The 22,035-nt window shown below is 41.1% G+C and overlaps 1 protein-coding gene across 1 annotated transcript in view; it reads left to right on the forward strand.

Moving 5' to 3' along the window:
• Nucleotides 1-3,304: 3,304 nt before the first annotated feature.
• The window catches only part of LOC135472935 (acetylcholine receptor subunit alpha-like), a 28,416-nt gene continuing 9,685 nt past the window's right edge, over nucleotides 3,305-22,035 (forward strand). Inside the window, 1 exon segment of the mRNA XM_064752672.1 lies at nucleotides 3,305-3,725. Within this exon segment, the coding sequence (XP_064608742.1) occupies nucleotides 3,501-3,725 (225 nt within the window). The 5' untranslated portion in view covers nucleotides 3,305-3,500.

The raw sequence follows: 22,035 nt of genomic DNA on the forward strand, positions 1-22,035 counted from the left end.
TTGGTGTTAAGGAGAGTGCCGTTGATTGGTGGTCTACTGGTGGTAAGGAGTGTGTCATCGGTTAGTGGTCTGTTGGTGGTAAGGCGTGAGTTGGTGGTTGGTGGTCTACTGGTGGTAAAGAGTGTGTTGGTGGTTGGTGGTCTACTGGTGGTAAGGACTGTGTCGGTGGTTGGTGATGTACTGGTGGTTAGGACTGTGTCGGTGGCAGTGGTCTACTGGTGGTAAAGAGTGTGTCTTGATGGTCTGTTGGTGGTAAGGAGTGGTTGGTGGTTTACTGGTCGTAAAGAGTGTGTCAGCGGTTAGTGGTCTGTTGGTGGTAAGGCGTGAGTTGGTGGTTGGTGGTCTATTGATGATAAGGAGTGTGTCGTTGGTTGGTGGTCTACTGGTGGTAAGGAGTGTGTCGGTGGTTGGTGGTCTACTGGTGGTAAAGAGTGTGTTGGTGGTTGATGATGTACTGGTGGTAAGGACTGTGTCGGTGGTAGTGGTCTACTGGTGGTAAGGACTGTGTCGGTGGTTGGTGGTCTACTGGTGGTAAGAAATGTGTCGGTGGTTGGTGGTCTACTGGTGGTGAAGAGTGTGTCAGTGGTTGGTGATGTATTGGTGGTAAGGACTGTGTCGGTGGTTGGTGATGTACTGGTGGTAAGGACTGTGTCGGTGGTAGTGGTCTACTGGTGGTAAAGAGTGTGTAGGTGGTTGGCGGTCTACTGGTGGTAAGGGCTGTGTCGGTGGTTGGTCCTCTACTGGTGGACAGGACTGTGTCGTTGGTTGGTGGTCTATTGCTGGTAAGGATTGGTTGGTGGTTTACTGGTGGTAAGGAATATGTCAGTGGTTGGTCCTCTACTGGTGATAAGGAATGTATCGGTGGCTGGTGGTCTACTGGTGGTAAAGAGTGTGTCTGTGGTTGGTGATGTACTGGTGGTAAGGACTGCGTCAGTGGTTGTGGTCTACTGTTGGTAAGGACTGTGACGGTGGTTGGTGGTCTACTGTTGGTAAAGAGTGTGGTTTGTGATGTACTTGTGGTAAGGACTGTGTCGGTGGTTGGTCCTCTACTGGTGGTAAGGAGTGTGTCGGTGGTTGGTGGTCTACTTGTGGTAAGGACTGTCGGTGGTTGGTCCTCTACTAGTGGAGAGGACTGTGTCGTTGGTTGGTGGTCTATTGGTGGTAAGGAGTGGTTGGTGGTCTACTGTTGGTAAGGAGTCTGTCTTTGGTTGGTGGTCTATTGGTGGTAAGGGGTGGTTGGTGGTCTACTGTTGGTAAGGAGTGTGTCGTTGGTTGGTGGTCTATTGGTGGTAAGGGGTGGTTGGTGGTCTACTGTTGGTAAGGAATGTGTCGTTGGTTGGTGGTCTATTGGTGGTAAGGAGTAGTTGGTAGTATACTTGTGGTAAGGATGGTGTCAGAGGTTTGTGGTCTGTTGGTGGTAAGGAGTAGTTGGTAGTCTACTTGTGGTAAGGGTAGTGTCGGTGGTTTGTGGTCTGTGAGTGATAAGGATGGTGTCGGTGATTGGTGGTCTACTGGTCGTGAGGAGCGTGTTGGTGGTCTACTTGTCGTGAGGAGTGTGTTAATGGTTGGTGGTCTGTAGGTGGTACCCTAAAAAGAAAGCATAAACACATTTATAAACATGCTCAGAATTTATATATCTACAGTTTGGCACACGTTTAAACTTATTCATTTGTTCATTTAATCAAAATATATGGATCTCATTATGTTATGTAGTTGGTGTATCTTATTTTGAACGGTTGCTATTAATCATTTAATGAAGATAGTCATTATTTTACTTCCCACCGGATAGATGTAATGAATTAATTTGTTATTAATTGGGCCTTGGGGGGGGAGGGGTGGGAGTCACCACGAAAGATGATCTTCATACTCAAGTCGCAGGTAAACGCCCCCAATTAGCTTCGTTTCATACACTCTATAAAGTGTTACCCTATGCTGTAGGGAGCGACTGCCGCCTAATCTGAGGATGAGATTGTTCTACAAACAATCACCAAAGTATTAGATCTTAGCATCATTTGCGTGGAGAGCTGCATCGGTATAAAGCATACGGGAGCTTGCGGGTGAGTTTGAAGTTTGTTCTGTGTGATTTTCAACATTAACATCCTGAGCTAAGCTCTTGACTTCCTTCCTTCCTTATACCCTGAGGCTCTGTACTGTAATGTAAATGGATGTCAGTGTAAACCCTCGTCCTTCTATGTCCCACCTCTTGTATAATAGCCCGCCTAATTAATTAGATGCCGAGAAGCAAGGGCGACATCACCATCCAGATTGCTCAAAGGGCGAGTTCGGAGTGGAGATTCCGCCATTAGCTTTGATGCCAGAGTTGTCCGAATGTCAGTTTGCCTGGAGTGTTGACCAGACAGCACATCGGCTAATTAACAGACAAGCGGTTGCAAACTGGACATTGCTTATGGGACTCTCTCCCAAAGGTCTAGTTACAACTAACAAGAGAGCTTTGCCGAGTAGATTTGGTCTTAGCACAGGAGCAGATTTAAAACCTTCATTATTCCTGACATTGTTTGATGAATGAGTGCAGTCGGGAAATTGGCTGTAATTTTGACAGTGCTGTCTATGGACCACCCGCAGAAGACGGTGTTGATGTTTGATCATCTGACTTCATACAGTGTCCGTGATGTCATGTTGAAACCATCCGTTAGAGGAGCAGCTGTTTATTGATTACCGTGGTCAAGGTATAGTCTGTGCGGGCAGCAGTAAGACCCGTGAAACTAGGCCCACCAAATACCCATGTAGTTAAAGTCTAACGATTGTGGGTGAGAGTTTATCTATGGTGTCGATCTCGCTGAGGACAAGGCCGATTTCTGGTCTTATCCCCCGAACTTCATCCGGTTACACTACCGCGCCAAACTTGGTTTAATCATGGTTCCACCCTAGGAGTGGAAACGGCGGAAATTGGGCAAGCATCCGGACAGATGAAGGGCGCCCCCCTCCCCCCGCCGTCATCACCCGTACCCCTCCTTACCTTACGTCTAATCAATCCCACGCCGCTCTTTAAGCTCGTCGATCTTTGACTTACAAGAAATTAAGATTAAAATAACTGCTTGTGCGAAGGCATGCCAAAGAGGACAATCTGTGTTTTTTTTTTCCGCTGGCCGTCAAGTGTTTTTGTTCCGGATCGCGCGCTCCCCGAGCCCACAAGGCGGTTTAATCGTTGAAGGTGTCATCTCATAAGCTTTTTGCTCGGGGCTTATCCGCGTTAACCCGTCAGGACTTGCCGGCGAAAATAACTCATGATCTGACCGCCAGATGGAGCCTCTGGTAGTATGAGCTCGTCTCGGGCCGTCGACTGTCGTGTGTAGTCTAGCTGATACCAATATCCTGTAGCCTTTGCTGGCCTGTGTGTTAGCCTCAATGTTTTGTGGAGTGTGTAGTCGCCATGAACTTATATCGATACAAGCTCCGGTCCGCTTTCTTATTATGAATCCGACTTATTAGCTTTACCAGTGTGAAGAAAATCGGAGGGCGAAAAAAAGTCTACATACAGGATGTCAGTCTTAGTACGGTTCGCTAAAGCTCTGGGACTTGTTGGTGTTTATGCCACAACATTGAGTTTGTGTCTTACAGTTTGCACGGGGAATGAAGATGCGAAAAGACTGTACGATGACTTGCTGTGTAGGGGAGGATACAACAAACTCATACGGCCCGTGAGTAACAACAGCGACAAGCTGACGGTCCGGCTGGGGATTCGTCTGTCTCAACTTATAGACGTGGTGAGTACCCTTCCTCTCTGTCTTTCTCTCCCTCTCTCTCTGTAGTTCGTTATAACTGTAAATAGCTCGTTACCGTTAGGGTATAGGGGTTACAGCTAGTATATATAGATTTAATCGGCTGAACCTCGCACGTGTAACAGCCGGGTGAACCCTTTCGACTGCTGTTTACGGACTTCTCTACAAACTCTACACTTAAATTGAAACACCTTTTGGCACAGGCGTACTTATGTGGACATTCAGGTAAATCTATGCTTAACGAATGACGTAAACTAACTTGTATAACCATTAGTTTTTTGGTTTGAAACCTTGGAAGTCTTGGTGTAACGGCACTTGTTATAGCTGGTAGCATCTACCGTATGCGAAAGCCCCGCTCACCCCTATAGGTAATTGTTAGGCCAGTTATAGTGGGTGGGGTGCCGTACGGATTTGCTGAAAACTGATACATCCAGGCCTTCACACTCGACTTAAAGGGGGTCTTGTAATGATTCTACCGTCACTTATACTTCTATAACTCAAGCTGTTGTTAATATGTCTTCGTACAGGCTACCAGGCTTAAGGGTGCATTAACACCTTATGACAGCACCATTTGGAAGGCGAGAGTTGTGTATGTTGTATGTAGGTCTAAATATACACTCATATCATCATGCTCAAGATCTCCTGTATACTGTAAAACCAGCTAATACTATATGTCATTAGGCTGCAGTAAGAGAATTTAAAAAATAAAATGATAGGAATCTGAAGCATTCTTGCAAGAGATGGAATTATATACCAGACGGAGAGGAATATGTATAGTTGATGTTTAAATGTTTATTTATGGAACATACGTGCAATAAATAGCTTATGGCGTATGCTGTACTGTATAATCCCATTGTATAATTATTGTAGTATATACTGACGGATAAAAATTTGGTCGTAATTCATATCCGGATGAAAGCAAATAGGACATAGTCCAAACCTCTGTTTTGGATTTGAAGGTGTCTCCTTCTAGTCAGCTGTATACAGATTAAGTAATTTGTTTGTAAAGCTTTCTGAACAGGACACAGAGTGGTGTTTCAGCAATGCATTCAGCGTCTATTGTTATACCTGCGTATGTAGGAAACAAATACATTATACAATAGCAGAAACTAATTAACTGCCACTTAAATACTCATTACCTTTATTATCGTCGTCCATCACCGTATTGCATCAACTAGTACGGATTCCGTAAAGCCATATTTCGGCACTGCGATAAATTTTCCATACTGCTTTATAAACTTACAATGAAATGTCCATTTGTTATTAGCACATGGGGATAGATATGAATGGATGTCATTTACTTCTGGGATGTTTACACAGGAGAGGGACTAATCTGTATCAAAGCGTGTGTAATTTACACCTAAGTGTATGGGTAATTTAGGTACCAAGAATAGTTTAGTTTAAATGTGATAATGTATTCTATACATCACACTATATACATGTATCTCTATATAGCCAGCTCGTTCCAGAGGACAGTTTAACTCCTTTACCTGCATTGATTGTATGTATGCAGCATGTCTCATTCAGAACATACCCAGGTTATCGGTAAATATTTCTGTAAAATTACAAATTTAGTAAGGTTGATTAAAAGCGTTCTCGTAATATTTGTTCTCGTAAAAAGTCACTTGAGAACACGCTTTAAGATTATACGCGGGAAGCAAAGGTGTGTTGCCACAATGCCGAAGTGTTAAAAACAGCGCGAATTTTCTCAGTTACAAAATCGATATCGATTAGCGAAAATTGACATTTTTTGGTGATTACAACTTTTCTGACACCTTACTTTTAACACGCAAATTTGTTACAGCTGAGCGTGATTCTTCTCGTCCTGAGGATTAATGTGGATTTAATTAGGATTAACGAGGATTAATCTGGGATAAAACACGTGTCAAGAAGTCTGCACTGATCGTGTCAAATTGACTGTTCATCGTTAATTCGTGAACAAAAAATGGTCATATTTCACAGAGCCTTTTTTTATGTTGAATTCACCTTGATCGCGATCCAAACATGTTGGATAAACATGTGTAAAGATTTAAGCTGAACTGGTCAAGTCCTGTGGCGAATGACTTCAAGCAAAAGGTTCCAGGCCAATCACTGTACTATATAGCCCTGTGTTGGCTTGCTCTATCAGTATAAGATGTATTTCATTTCCTCGAAACTAGAATTACTGACAGTTCAAGGGCAATCGAGTGTTACGCTAAAACAGGCAGTTCTGTCTTTAATGCGCTGTATATTCACACATCTGTGGAAACATGGTCAGCCTATACTTGTCTCACGAAGCCTAAACACTAGTCTTCATGCACTGGTCCAGCTTTTGTTTAGGTATAAAACCTCTCGGAAACATATTCGTTTTAGGATGTGAATGGAAATGTTAAAGAATACGGAGAAAGACATTACAACTGTGATAGAACCAAATTCGAAGACTTACAATTAACTGGAAATTAGACACACTCAAGAAAAGGAATGATTATCAAATATTTAAAAATTTTTATTATAGAAGAATTTGTCATCTTATTTGGAATATCAACACCATACATTAGTCAATATTAGCTGTTGTTTCACCAAGCAGTAACTACCTGACTGACCCTATTAAACCATTGTACACATATGTATGATACGCTATTATTAAACAGCTGAACATCATCAGTTTATGTCAAACTGTCGTAATGGATGTTTCGTGGTAGAACTGGTGCCATGGCTCCAGCTTACTAAGTCAGACTCGGTCTGCCAGCAAACTTTCCTCGACAAATTCGGATTTGTCTTAATTCCAACATGCGCTTGCTGGCATTGCGGGGGCAATGAATTATACATATACCGTGATGATTCGCTTACCTTTAAATTCTGGGTTTTGCGTTGTCTAGCACATAGCCATTTACTCTTAATTAAGGGTCTCCACAGAACAACAAGGGGCTCTCCAGTAATAGAAGGTCATAAATTAAGACAACAGCCGCCCAAATTCGAGGCTACTTAACTGATTAAAACAGATCAGTAGATTAGCTGGATTAAAAGGCTGTGAATATATCCTATAGTATATAAGGTTGTTGTTTGTAGTCGACATAAAACTACATTGCGTGTTGAAAATAAGAGCAGAGGACTGTGTTTTCGTTATCTGACAATTACTTGACTGGTTCGGCGTGGCGTCCGTGCCACTGCATGTAAATGGTGAACAAAGAATCGTAGTCTAAGCTTGTGAAATGCTTCACGCTTGACCAGAAGTTATACAATGTGACAACAGCGGGCCAACTGAGGCATGAAAAACAACTTGTAGTATAAACGTGGAAAGCTGTACAGATTCGTTTTCTGTGACTGGCATTCACGGCGAAAAGGAGATGCATGGTCAGCATGGCAAACAGCCAGCTATGATATAACTCATAGAACTAGAACTGGATGAAACTGCGTGTATAGAATAACGGTTTGCGCTGATCCATTTGCAGTGAATACACTTAGATTGTCATAATTATTCCCCACGTAATAGGAAAACTGAAAGATATAATGAGTATGGCTGTAGAGATTTTGAAAAGAAAAATCCAAGGGATACTAGACCAAATGACATTATACCGTTCGGAATGTTTTATTGATATTTTTTTTCTTTTGTTACTTTTATCTTTTGTACATATAGTGGTAAAAGCAAACCTACACGTCTAACTAATCACACTTTAAAAAATATTCGGTAGATATGATTTAATGAACAAATAAAGCATTTGATAATGAAATTGTGAAAAGATGATTACCTACGTAAGGGGTAAGCCATCGACCTTTGTCAAATTGTTGACGAACTAAACCACGTATGAGGTACAGAAGTATGAACACCATAATGGTGGAGGACAGGTAGTTTTCAACGAGTGTTACATTGCATGCAATTAACAATGCCCATTGCAATTAGGTTGTGCAAAATATTTATTTATTTATTTAATTGTTGGTTAAAGCCATACTCAAGAACGATTTACGTATATGGTGAGCCTAAGTTTTATGGATGGAGGAAGCAGGAGTGCCCGGGATGAACCATAATCTCTGGCAGGTTACTGACGGACTTTCCCACCTGTGACGTACTGAGATGCACACCATGCTGGTGGAAAACTATAGCGGCCTTCAAAAATCAACGGACAACGCAAAGGGACCCACGCGCGTCGTCGACAGCTTATTGCCACCAGCTCCGCACGAACAGCGAGAGCGGCAGGATGTACACCAGCTCCACACGAACAGCGAGAGCGGCAGGATGTACACCAGCTCCACACGAACAGCGAGAGCGGCAGAATGTACACCAGCTCCACACGAACAGCGAGAGCGGCAGGATGTACACCAGCTCCACATGAATAGCGAGAGCGGGAGGATGTACACCAGCTCCACACGAACAGCGAGAGCGGCAGGATGTACACCAGCTCCACACGAACAGCGAGAGCGGCAGAATGTACACCAGCTCCACATGAACAGCGAGAGCGGCAGGATGTACACCAGCTCCACACGAACAGCGAGAGCGGCAGGATGTACAACAGCTCCACACGAACAGCGAGAGCGGCAGAATGTACACCAGCTCCACACGAACAGCGAGAGCGGCAGGATGTACACCAGCTCCACATGAACAGCGAGAGCGGCAGGATGTACACCAGCTCCACATGAACAGCGAGAGCGGCAGAATGTACACCAGCTCCACACGAACAGCGAGAGCGGCAGGATGTACACCGGCTCCACACGAACAGCGAGAGCGGCAGGATGTACACCAGCTCCACATGAACAGCGAGAGCGGGAGGATGTACACCAGCTCCACAGGAACAGCGAGAGCGGCAGAATGTACACCAGCTCCACACGAACAGCGAGAGCGGCAGGATGTACACCAGCTCCACAGGAACAGTGAGAGCGGCAGGATGTACACCAGCTCCACAGGAACAGCGAGAGCGGCAGAATGTACACCAGCTCCACACGAACAGCGAGAGCGGCAGAATGTACACCAGCTCCACACGAACAGCGAGAGCGGCAGGATGTACACCAGCTCCACACGAACAGCGAGAGCGGCAGGATGTACACCAGCCCCACATGAACAGCGAGAGCGGGAGGATGTACACCAGCTCCACATGAACAGCGAGAGCGGGAGGATGTACACCAGCTCCACATGACAGCGAGAGCGGGAGGATGTACAAATTTCTTGTCCTACAGTGATTGACAAGTGATTATTGCAATAGATATGTGTTATCTTTGATAGTCAGTCATGTATATACGAGATCAGTTAAAAAGCAGCCATGACCTGTGTTTCATATATAGGGCATCACTGATTTAATCGACTACACATTGATTGTGTCATAATCAAATTGGAGGGCAAGAAATTGGTTATAATACTCATCGAAGGAGTCAATAGGGCGTGGTAGCTTATCTGTATATGTGTATATACATATATATGTATAGGCCTATATATCGCGAAATATCACGCGGCTGTAGATAATGATTTCGGTTTTAACGTTGATCTTTTCCTGTTTTTTTTTTTCGCAAACCCCAACCAGTTACGTCATGCCACCATCGTGAGGTATCAAATGATAATCTGGAATCGACGTAAGACGTGAACAAAGAAATAATGGATCGCCTTGAATCGGACAATCACTTGGCTTCTGACATCACATTTTCCAAAGTTGTTCAAGTCCAAACCGGCCTACCCTACCCCAATATCAAAGTCCCAATAAGCAAACAAGCGCTGTGAGTGAAAATCCAACTATAGTCATTGTCAAGCTTAATGCAACCTAATTCAAGCAGCAGCGAATGATCTCCACATGTCGCCTGTAATTGAATAATATCGGACTTGTTCTGTCTGACGCCGTTATCTTAGTCCTGCTCCTAACACGATACAAATTGATACGATATTGATTTGCCTACCTCTAATTTAATAGTCCTGATTTGTGTAGACGGTTTGTCGAGGCCGACGTCCTGAGAAACGAAATGAGAAACGTTATGTAACCATATTAACTGACATCATTCACTTATGATTGGCGGAGAGTGTCTACCTTATCAACCAGCTAGTGACAATAGTATCATGTGACCTGTCTTTTGTCCGACACCATGGCAGACTGCCTGCTTCAGCTGGTGGAATTGGCAAAATGCGAAATGCCTAACAAAGTTATGTTTAAGAGACAATAAATCATCATCAGCCCAATACGATCCCTACCAATAACGAAGATACCAGCACCGGTATAATGAGATCCCAGATGGTACCTCTGTCTATGTTTAGTGCCAAAATAAAGAAGTCCACTAACCAGAAAATATGCCCTAAAGAGCTGGCCTCATTTTTAAATCGTCTGGAATTCTGTTATTTGATTGAAGTCTAGCGACTAGTTTGACTTATTACATATTATCATCACGTGCGTGGATGATTGAAGAAAACAATACCAAATAGAGAATATAGAATGAAAGGGACTCTTGGATATTTCTCAGTTTGTGCTTAACGATGAGAAATAAGGATAACAAGTTTTGTTTCTCATATACTTTTTAAATAGATTAAATGAACGTGTTTTATCTGTCAACAATAATATAATTTCCTCTTGTATCATTTCTCTAATATACCTCTTAAACGATGGATTCGGAGTTCAATCCCGAATCGCGTAATACCTTTAATTTTGGAACAGCCTCTCGGCGCCTAGTATTAGATGAATAAGTACTGGTCGGTCCGGTGTCGATGTAGGGTGATGCCTAGTATCTTCGCCATAGCGATCCGGTGACGCAGCATTATGAGTATGTGTCCATGTTTACTTAGAAGAGAATTATACTCATTGTAAAACTTAAGAAACTTGGAGTGAAGGCGTTTGATGGAATGAAGTCTTTAGCATTTTTTTGCTATCACTGATCTGGTCTTAGCTTAACCGGTATGACATTGTTTCATCCCAGGTCATCCCAGAGGCGCACTACTTGCAAGGCTTTTCCAGGATAGTAGCTCGCTACTGGAATGGTGTTCAGTGACCCAGTTTTTCCTGGGTCACAGCGTATTCTGTTAAAATCCCGTATAATCCCGGGCATTCAACTGATAGACGGCTAAATGCTACCCATAGTTTCCATCCCAAACTGGCAAATTTTGCTGGCAAGTGTAAGATTCTAGCCTGAACTAATCCTAATTTTAGACTCATTTATGAAGTTATTACCTATAACGTAAAGAATCCAAAGCATTTTCATCAACGCCAGACATCTTTCACCACTGGGACACATTAACTGGTCATATATATAGTCTGTAGCAGTTAACTCAAGTCTGCGTCTTCCTCCAATAAATGTAAGAGATTATTATGTCAATCACGTGACATTTCAGTTCACCTCGCGCTCAGTTAATCTTAAGGGTACAAACATATAGTGTTTAAGCTTATACACCACACACTTATCACATGGATACGCTTTAGCCCATCAACAATATTTATTGTAATGCGATTTGGGGATCAGGTTTCATTGCCTTTTTTAAAGTTTTATCATAACGTATGCACATTATTTTATGATATTTTTTCACCACCATGCTAAGCTTTGGGTTTTGACTACTTTGGGATGTAATGGAAAAGTTAAAAACCCATGTTCAACATTCATAATAGCCATGACTTTATTTGTGAAGTTCGTGAAATCAGATTGATCCGTTTCTCTTAGGTTTTTCTAACCAGAAGGCAGCTGAAAACCCCAGCAAGTCAGACTGTTAATTAATAAAGTCGATAGCTAATATTTTCGTCAGTAAAATGATAATTTATTCAGTCATACATTATATAAGCATTCAAAGTATAAATAAGTATCTATGTTAGCTTCTCTCATCCATCATGACGTATTCAGCTGTTGTGAAAATAAACTTCACTCAAAAAATTAATCCGTTAATTTTAACAGAAAGTCTGTTATCTTTGTGATGTTAGAACCTGTTCTGTTATTATAATATAATATTCTGTCATATTCAACATAATATCCTGTTAGTCTAACAGAATCTTAATGATGAATTTATGGAATATGTGTGCTATACTAGTATTAAACAGAACAATCTACTGCAATAGCAGAATACAATCTAGCATCACTGAGATAACAGATTTTCTTAAACTTAACAGATTGATTTTTTGAGTCTTGGTAAACCACTAATCAGAAACAGTCAAATATTTATAGTCATACAAAAAGGTCACTCGTATGTTTGGAAGATGACGGAACTTTATGAATGGGTAATGCAGGCCGTTATCAACTCAATCATTTGTAGACATGTCCGGAACTTGTATTGCTATCGAGAAGAAAGCTTCGGATTCCGCGGGAAGTGAAATGGAATTTTATGCATAGACATTATTACACAATTTAACATTAACAAATCGGTGGCCGTGAGTTAAATGTGAAGATTCGGCCATTTTTGTAATGAATTTTATTTGGTTACGAAAGTTGAGAGTATCGTGATTTTTGTGCAAAGGAATCCCTAAGTGTATACTGAAATATCAGCTTGGCTAAGACAGTGTGCAATTTTGATCGTATACCGATGATCCACTTACTTAAATATCAGTTCATATATTTGACTACAAGGTCTCAAACAGATCGTATTTATTCCGTGATAACAGGTTATGGCATGCTGTCATCAGCAGAACACTTGTTAATGCATCACATAGGTGAATAGAACGTTTAACAGCATGAAATTTGTAAGGACACTTATTGTGTGGGCAAAATTAACTTTCACAAATTTTGAGGAGCTGGTTAGTCGAGTAAAAGCAACCACCTGTCGTGTAGTCATATTTGTAAATATTAAATTTACATTTTGTTCCACCAATGTTCACCCAGTTAAGAATTTGAAATTCTGGAGGTTGAAGAAAGGCCTAGCAGTATCACACTTTATTCACCGAAGCTTTGGATAGTATCAGCGTCGCCTGAATGAGAATCGATATCTTATCCGGACGACACTCAACAAACAAAATTTCCTCGGCCAAACCTTCCTCCTGGGCACCTCGGTTGCGTGTGTACTCAATACGATGCCCATTATATTTCTTGCTGCATTCAAGAACACTTTTTCCCCAAATCAACTGTAAAGCTTTGCCCGAGGAGGCAATGCAGTTCCAGATTCTTACGGTTCTTGGTAATCTAGTTGGCCCTGCCTGGTCACCATAGATGAACTGAGAAAGTAGCTTTATTAAACGTCAACCCAGGGATTAACAACATTTCGGCTAATTACTGAACCCCAAATCGACCCCTGGGGTAAGACATTATTACACAGGATGGCAAATCCGGCATGAGACATCTTGTATAAAGACATTTTCGTCACTGTCGAAAACTTTTGACAACCTTTTGAATAAGCTCGGGTTTTGAATCGATTTAAAATCTTGCTGGGAGCGTGTTTACAATCCCGGTGTGTTTTGAAAGAAAGCAAGTAGAAGGGACATTTTAACAGAGAGAAGCCGTACAATATGAGATTATATTCCCTGAGGGAATGATGGATTCCGAAAGGCAATGTAGTTTTCTCGTTGGTTTCTTTGTACGGTGAAATCTGATCAGAAGTTTTAATTCGCTTACAAACATTATACCAACAGAGTGGCATGTGTTTTTTTTGCATTCAGGCTCACGTTATATTGTGTAAAATGGCGATAAAGTCGCTAGATGTCATGTGATTTTAAAGCACATAAACTGCGGTGCCTATACGTATTATGGTATTCACCCATTGCTTAGTCGTTCGGTGATTGCTTTTAGTCAGGCAGTATGTAATGTTGTATTTACTTCAACCGTTACAGAACCATCCGACACTTTAATCCAGTATTGCAAACTTACTGTGTAGGCGTTAGCCTATCTGCGCAGGTTCCATCATAAGAAAATGTCCAAGCTCTCCATCACAAGCATTAAATGTTGACATGGCTTAATAGTAAAAACCAAGTTACCGTTCTCCCTCAGGTTTCTTGGATCCTGTAAAGAGTGAATGTAGAGGGCCAAATGGCGTCATATATGTTCTTGGAGCTCTGGAGAGCCGACTATAGAAACCACTGATGAAAAAATTACATCCATAAGACAAATTTAAATTGAGTTATAGACTGATCTTGTGGATAATCTGATTATAAGAAGAAGCTGTTTGAGAAACCAGATGAATATATGGAAACTACACAGAATGGAAAACCCTATCAAGTGTATGTGGAAATGCTAACATTTCGTCTGGCGCGGATAAAATCTATTGGAGTTTAATGAATAACATTTGAGTAAAGACCAGCGAAGACAAATAGTTGAATATTCTTTCTTAGGGGAAATCTTTTCCTCTGAGTACGGTTTGTTGTTTCATAAGGTCAGAGTGGAAAGTAGGAGACATTCCTCGGGGAATTCATTTCCTCCGGTAAAAAGGACTAGTGGAAGTTTCATAAGATGTCCGGGGAAGCAGGGAATTGATGGGACAGCTCTCCGGCACGCATGAACGCTGCCTCTCCCCGAACTCTTTTTACCGGTCCCATTGTTTGCTCAGGCAGGCAGACAGCCCTCATTCTTCGTCTATCGGGAGAGTTGGACGGAACGATGTGCCAAGCACGAAGACAAGACAGCTACGAGAACAGTCAAACAAATAGGCAGAGATACATGTTTCAGAGATCTTCAAATCGTTGTCACGAGACGTATTTCTTTTCACTTCTATGTACTTAAAAGGAATTATTTGCCAGTATAAACATTTTGCGTGAGTAGTTTTTGCCCATTCTATAGGCATTACAGTCTTATTAGACATTTTAAGTAGGAGTTTTAGAAAAAGAAAAAGCTTATGATAATTTAGTGTAATTTACATTTCTTCAAAAGAAGATGCTGATGGACCGATTCTTCGTTCCTTAAGCATTTAGACGACGGCATTACAATATGCTATGCGATGAATGCATGAAGTTGTACATGATATTCTGATCGAAATTCGCTATTCTTTGAGAAGGTTTGTTCATAAATTCTATTTCCAGGAAAACGAACATGATGTCACCAATTCAGCTTTCTCTTTTGTGTAGTAATGTCATATTAATTTTAAACTCAACTGAGGCCATTACGCAAAAGCAATTATGTGTAATTTATCTTTTCCATATAGCCAAAACAGACATGTGAGAGGAAATTGGTGTCCCTTAAACAAAAATCTTGCTGAAACGAAACAAAATTAACAGTTCTTTAAATTACAGCAAATAAGGTTCAAATTCTATCTTGAAATGCAAATGGTAAGAGAACTGAGGTTTCTATAGGTTGTTTATTCAGTGGTTGTATTAAGTACAGCGCGTTTATCATCATGCAGTCGATAAAGCGATCCCATTAGTTGACTATTACGTAATCTGTATACTGGTATTCCTCACCCTTCATCTCCTTCGCTATTGGAGAGATTTGCATTTACATGTTCATCGTATCAACATTGTTATTATATATGTATATACACGGTAGCTTCACTCATGGTATTTTGTCATAATGTTGTAAACATCATATAGTACTGAAAAAGGTGATGTGTCATATTCTACACATCTCTGTCTTGTAGTTGTCATGAACACAAGATACATGTGTTTTATTTCACGGAATCTTTAACGAAGGGTAAAGTTTAATATAATGTCAAAATAACTTGCCCGTCTCATAAGTATAATGAGTAAACTGACAATACCCAGGGACGTTTCCAGCTGAGTTTGTGAGGAACCAAGCGTATTTATGATGCCTTTCTCACCAAGTTCTGTGGGTAAGAATCCATTTATACGTTAACCAAGGCGCCATTTATGACAAGTGAAACGATGTCTCCACATCCAATAAACTTGGCTAGGATTGTTTTTATGCTCTATCTGGAAAAACCTTTCTCACTTCGTAGTGATTTGGCTTTGGGCTACACGGTGCATCTTATTTTTGCCCTATACCATTCAGTGTATGAACTCCATTTAAGCAGAACTATATAAAAACTACACACGTCTGGAATGAACTCTGGATTATGGAGGTATGGTGGCCGATATCTGCCATATTGTGTTCTTGCATCCTTTCACTAGCGATAAAACCAGACGTGTTTATTGTTTTATCATCATGTTATTGCGTCATCAAAGCATTTAACGTTTTCACCCATTCATTCAGCCCTGCCAAAATGGCCTCAAATTTTGTGTACGTGTTATGGCATCTAGCCACCGAACATCACGTTACCGGAAGTGACTCCATGATACATACTACAAATCGTCCATCACATGCTAGAGGGGACACCTGCGTCCTGAAGGAGTATGCACATTGTGACATGGAAGACAAGTCATATTGCTGATGGCACGTAACTCTCCTAATTTATCACAGAGCCTCGTTAATTTTTTACCATATAGGACTGGAGCAGCGAGAGTCATGCTATAAGATCATATTAAACGAACTCAGGTGTATAATATTTGGTAATAGTTATTCCACCAACCTATCTGCGTTTTAAATTTTTATATATCATGTAAATGGTTACTGGATGTTCAGATATGCATGTATCTGACACTAAATATTGTTATTATTAATAGTTTTGGGAAGTAGCAACAGTCGTACGATTACTCGTGACATGCAGATGGAAAGGATATCTATCCTACAAGGGCGTGAAACAAACATCTATAAGACTTGGTCCAACAGACTATAGCCAACCCTACTGAATGACTTCTGAAGAATTAGAATTCGTGCAATTATACGAACTATCCAAGAAACCTACCAGGCTGCTGTAGTAGTTTGTTTTGCAAGTAAGCAATGGCGTGGAACAAATGGTGGAAAGGAAGTAAAATACGGCTCGCCTCATTCTCATCCAACTATAAAATTCAGTCTTTGACACATAATGCAGGAAAGAGAACGGCATTTCACAGCCTGACTGTAAAAGATACTTTTGACCTACACAGAAGAATGATTATTGGAATTTACTGCAGTGGAAATCTTAGAAGTTGCATTTTTATCTTGGTTTTCAATACCCTGGTATCATGCACGGCAAACGGTAAAGTTGGGGGACACATGTCTGGGAACATCAAAGGAGGCATGAGAAGAGCTCTTCGATAAATGGATAATTGCTCGTCGTGACAGTTAGCAAAATTGCTCAAAGATATGTGATGCGCCTTATCCTGTCGGTATGGGGGTGCAAAATGATAAACTGGTGTGAATACCTCATCTAGGTTGCCGCGCAAATATCAGGGTAGAGCAAATTTCTCTAACTTCGGGCGAAAAAAGAATAATTTAATCACAAAGCACGGAGGTAATGTTTTGCTGGTTGGACAACGATTATATGTGTGATTCTAATATACAATATTATATGTAGAAACCTAAGAATTATCAACACCTGGTGTGATGACTACCAGCCTTATTTATGAAAATGTGTGAAACTCTTGTGTATTCGTGGCTGTTGTGTAGTAGTTGTATGTGTTACTGATTTAGTGAGGTAACTTTTCAGTGAAATGGCCATTCAGGTGCAAGCTTAATTGTATTTTGTTTTTGTCCTATTTTCCCAGTGAACGCCATCGCAAAAACATGAACGAACAAATAGATAACACAGCCTAGGTCCGAATTACTTTAGGTGGGAAAGGCGCCTCATTCCTTGGTTGAAATAACATTGGTTAAACTCCCAACATACTAAAAAATTAAATACAAGATACACATCTGCCTGTGACAGGTCAAGAAGACTTTTATAAAAGACTTTTATTAAATGTCGAAGTAATGTTTCTTGAATACGATTTGAAAATTTTAAAAAGCTGAGGAAAATTGGCCTGCTGATGAAAAGATAATCGTTTCATACTCCTTACACGTATCGTTTTGCAGGCAAAGCCAGCTACTCAGTTCTGACAGCGACTGATTCCCTTGTCATGTAACACCTTTTTTAAACTGTACATGAATTTTTTCCCACATTATCTTGGCTATATCTTGTACTTGATTAAGCATACAGAATTACAAACCGATGCCGAATATGTCGACATGAAAAATCATAGCTCTTCATGCTGAGGGAAGTGCCATTTGTATCATTGTCTGGAAAGAACTATACAAATACTTCGTTTGTTAAATTCTAAGATGTGTATTTTTGTATACTCCACTGAGCATTCTTTTAGGTAGATTGTTTAATTCCAGAATTATGTTAAAATAGATTTTTGGATTAAAACTACCCTATGATCGCAAGCATGATTTGCAGGGCCACTCATACACATCACGCTCTGAAATTCCCCCAAAACCAAAATGGAAGTTTCTGGTCCCAGCATCTCTGGTCCCGTCAGGCAGGATGCGTTTATTCTAGATGGTCTCGTCCGGCAGGATCCGTTTATTCCAGATTGTCTCGTTCGGCAGGATGCGTTTATTCCAGGTGGAAGTGGCCATGTTGAATTACTATCATTCAGATTGTTGGTGAATCATGGAATAAAATGTTGCTGAGGATGGTTACCCAACATGCAAACTAAAATGTACATTGGTTCATGGGAACGACAGCGGACAATTAAAAACCTCAAATGCTGATCGATGTATTTGAGGAAACATACATGATGGAGACAAAATCACGCTGGGGAAAAGTTGCCCTCGTCGGTCGAGCCTGCAAATGGCGTAGAATTCATCAGGAAGGAATCAAAGTACGACTCAAATGAACGATGAGAGGCATTACCAACTACGCGTTTTCACGCAATGCTTTTCCTTAACGATTGCGACCTTTGGTAACGAGTGGGGGACTTCCTGGCGATTGAAGCGAGTACAATGTTGGGCGATAAACGTAGATGGTGCCACTCTCAATCTACCCCATTCTCCTGCCGTTTTGGCACGGTTAACTCTTCACTTCCGTCGATCATTTTTCCCATTGTTGGTTCTGAACTAACCTCGTTATCAGCGGTGCATGGGAACGTCAACGTAAATCAAAACAATTCAGTTGAAGTTAAGTTAATTCCCCAGTGCACGATGTCTTCCCTGAGTGAAATGTTGCCCAATTAGACCACCGAACCCCGCGGCTGTGGACTCCTGTAACATGCTTCTGGTATTCTCAGGCGCATGTGAAGCGTTCGATGAGACATCATCCCTAAACTTTTATATCACGGAAAATGTATGCAGCTCTCTGTTCTAGCAAGGGAGAATTTGACGCTTTTTGGATTTTTGAAAATGTTTGATAATGTTATAATATCGCATCTCCGTTATCTGATTGTTAGATGAATGAAAAATTACTGATTGAAGGTAACAGTTTGCATGATCAAAACTATTTCTATTCAAACATTACTGTAAACAAATATGAGTGGATATTGTTTAGAGCCATTTTTCCTCTATAAGCAATTAAAAACATTCCGAGAGAGTATATTGCCAGCAAGAAAATTGCCAACAGAAATTACGTCTTATGTCAAATTTAAATGAGGTTTAAGTACAATTGCAATACGAGAGCTTTGGAATTTCTTTACATTTTGAGAATGTCCGGAATCTAAGGCAAATCTTTGAGTGACGCTGTACATCAAAGGAAATCAAACCCATCTTATCTTATCCGGTTGGCTGGTATATTACACAGTAATTGCTCCTATAGTACAACGTCATAAACAACCAATTTGTAATGGCAAGTTGATTTGAATCGCTCCTATTCTTGAGAAGAAGAGCTTTTTTCCTTCGCTCACATATAAATCATTACAAGCAAGACTTCACGCATTAGAGCAGCTACACTACATGGTACACGAATGTTCCAGGAGCCATCAACTTGATGGGTTCTGGTTTTTTAAAAATGAGGTCCAATTTTGGAAAAGCGATTAAGTTAATTATTCATCATTTCGATAAAAGATTTCGACCGCCATATCTTTCTCTCCTTAACCTCTTATGGCAGCTTGAATTCCCCGTACAGTTTATATCCTTTGGTCTAGTGCTACTTTTCGCTCGAGGAAAGCTTCGCGGCCTTGTTTTTTTCTCGGCAGCATGAGTGCATGCCTAATCTAATACAAAGACGTAAATAAACTGCAGTTTAAATTAAAGTTTTAAAACATTTAAATCATTCTCGTTAATAACCTCTTGAACCTCTTAAGCATATTTACTTCCATGCAGCCTGGAAGGAATCAGAGAAAATTGTATGTTGGGATAGAAATTTCATCTATTTTCGAGCAATGCATGGGTTGCCAGGCATTGGTAGCTTCATATCCTCGGGCTATTCCAGCTTAAATGAAAGCATCAACTCCAAATGAAAGTTGGTTTCCTACCTAAAGAATTCTTCCCAGCGACAGTAATGGACATTTCACTTGTCACTTAAGCAATTTATCGGAGACTTGAATGATGTGATACGGTCTAACGCGCGACAAGACAAGACGTCTGGGAGGTGGGGGTGGGAGTCAGTGAGAACAGCAGAAACCTACTGCAACACACGGCCATCGCCTCAGCCAGGTTCCCGCCAACTCTATTGGCTTCATTTAAATCCACATTGGATTGGCATCTTGAGAAGTGAAAAATAAAGATCGTTCAGCGATCCGTCACATCAGAAATAATGTTTGGATAGCCCTCCAAACGCGCGCTAAAGAGACGTACAGTTAATGGATAATGTAAATGAATGGGCAGCTGGTTGGGTCCCCTTGGGTAAAATCCCACTCCTCTGAGGAGTTACATCGGGTGCAGGCTTTCTTACTTTATGGTTTACCTGTATCTCTTATCTTTACAGCAGTCTCTGCAGGGCTTATAGACTTGTATGTACTGCCTGTAAACCATGGCATCGTTAATCCAGGGAAGCTTTATCATTAAACAGCATTATGATAAATGACTGTTATATGTAGTTGATAAAAAAATGAGAGTGATCGCATTGTAATTACAGTGGAAAATGCTAAATGCTCAATGTTATCACCTGGCATTTTTTTTATTCATTTCATATCAGTGTATATTTTGTCTTTTTTTGTTGTTGTCTGAAATGACCTTTGAGATGCTTTCACCATAAACTGCTCTATGCACGTTATACACAATTCCCAAATCCGATTTAAATTAACACGAAGAGAATAGAAATGTCTTTGTAGCGTGTCGATGTTTTGAAAGTTTGGGAAAAAGGAGATAAAAGGGCAAAATTTGAAAGTGCACGAACCAGCTGTGGAATCATAAGGATAGTCACATGAGGCCAGGCTTCCTGAAAGTCCCAGATCTGTATTCAAGTCCGGGATTTGCTTCATTCGATGTGTAGCTCTCCATGATTGGGAGGTAATTAAGTCTGAAATGAATTGTCGAGATCTCACATGATACGAGACGGGACAAACCCAGTATTGGCCTAGAATCGATGCCAGCTCGTGTTGACCCATCCACAGGAATGCCTCAAAAGAATGAATAAAACCCCTCTCTATGTTATTAGCCTGTCATTTCGGATAGACCAGACTTCCTTAACGACAGAGTTCTGTGTCCATCCGAGTGACTGACCGCTAAAAAGTCTCCCCACATAAAAAGAATTATCTAAATTGTAACAAGCAGAGTGGCAAAGAATTTGTTGGTTGACGGTTATCTGCCAGCTCTTTATGGCCGTGTTTCTTGGCGGACTCGATTGAAAGCCTCTGTCGATTCAAATGGGTGATGAGAGACTAGATTCATGTATTTCCTATTCAAGGTGCCCTCTGTGCGGCGGTGACTGTGCGATTAAACTCTTGAACATGGACGCCCGTTTCTATGATTGATGGTTAGGTCAGTTGGCTATCCGCTCAGAATTTCTAAAAAGTTATTGAGCTACTCTTGGCCAAGAGTTTCAGTCTGGATTAGCAGAGGATGGTCGCAGGGAGGGAGTATAGAGGACGCGTAGATCCACCGCCCTCTGCCGCTTGGCGCGGCGCGGCGTGCCTTGGCAAGCAAAAGACGGCCTTCGTACATCACGTGATAATTGGCTGTGAGCTAAGCCAGATAACCGTGCATCACTCAATAACACGTGCCAGACGGCAATAACAGCTGGCAGCGTTGTTTATTGCAGTTCAAATTGCAGCAATGTGCACAGTCTGCCTTTATATCAACACCCCACCGGTTTATACATAACGTGTGGGCCCGTTGAGACACTTAAACGAGAGCGCTTATAAAATGACAGCATGCTCTCATCACTTCGTGATCACCAAACTGTACCAAATCGACCTAACCGACTGACAGGCCGACGAAGACTATTCTGACTTCTGTAGCGCGCAGTTAATCCCAGCTATATGCTGATAATTTTCAAGAATGAAATGGCTTCCTTATACGTAGGGTACAATTAAAGGCCGTCAAGTAATCGCGAAATGCCTTTCTGAACAAACCAGTCTAATTAAACCCTGTACTCTTTTAGTTACGTTTCTGTTTCAGTGTCGTTTCACGTGTACAGTTATGACGTGGTACACATTTAGTGTAGCGTCATAACAGATTCACATGATGACTCACTGATGGATCTGCATGCTGTCTCCATTTGAAAAAAAAAGATAACATATGAATTGAGATATAATTGAATTGAATATGAATTAGATAACAT

Source organism: Liolophura sinensis, chromosome 8 (assembly GCF_032854445.1).
Source record: "Liolophura sinensis isolate JHLJ2023 chromosome 8, CUHK_Ljap_v2, whole genome shotgun sequence".
NCBI lineage: Eukaryota > Metazoa > Mollusca > Polyplacophora > Chitonida > Chitonidae > Liolophura > Liolophura sinensis.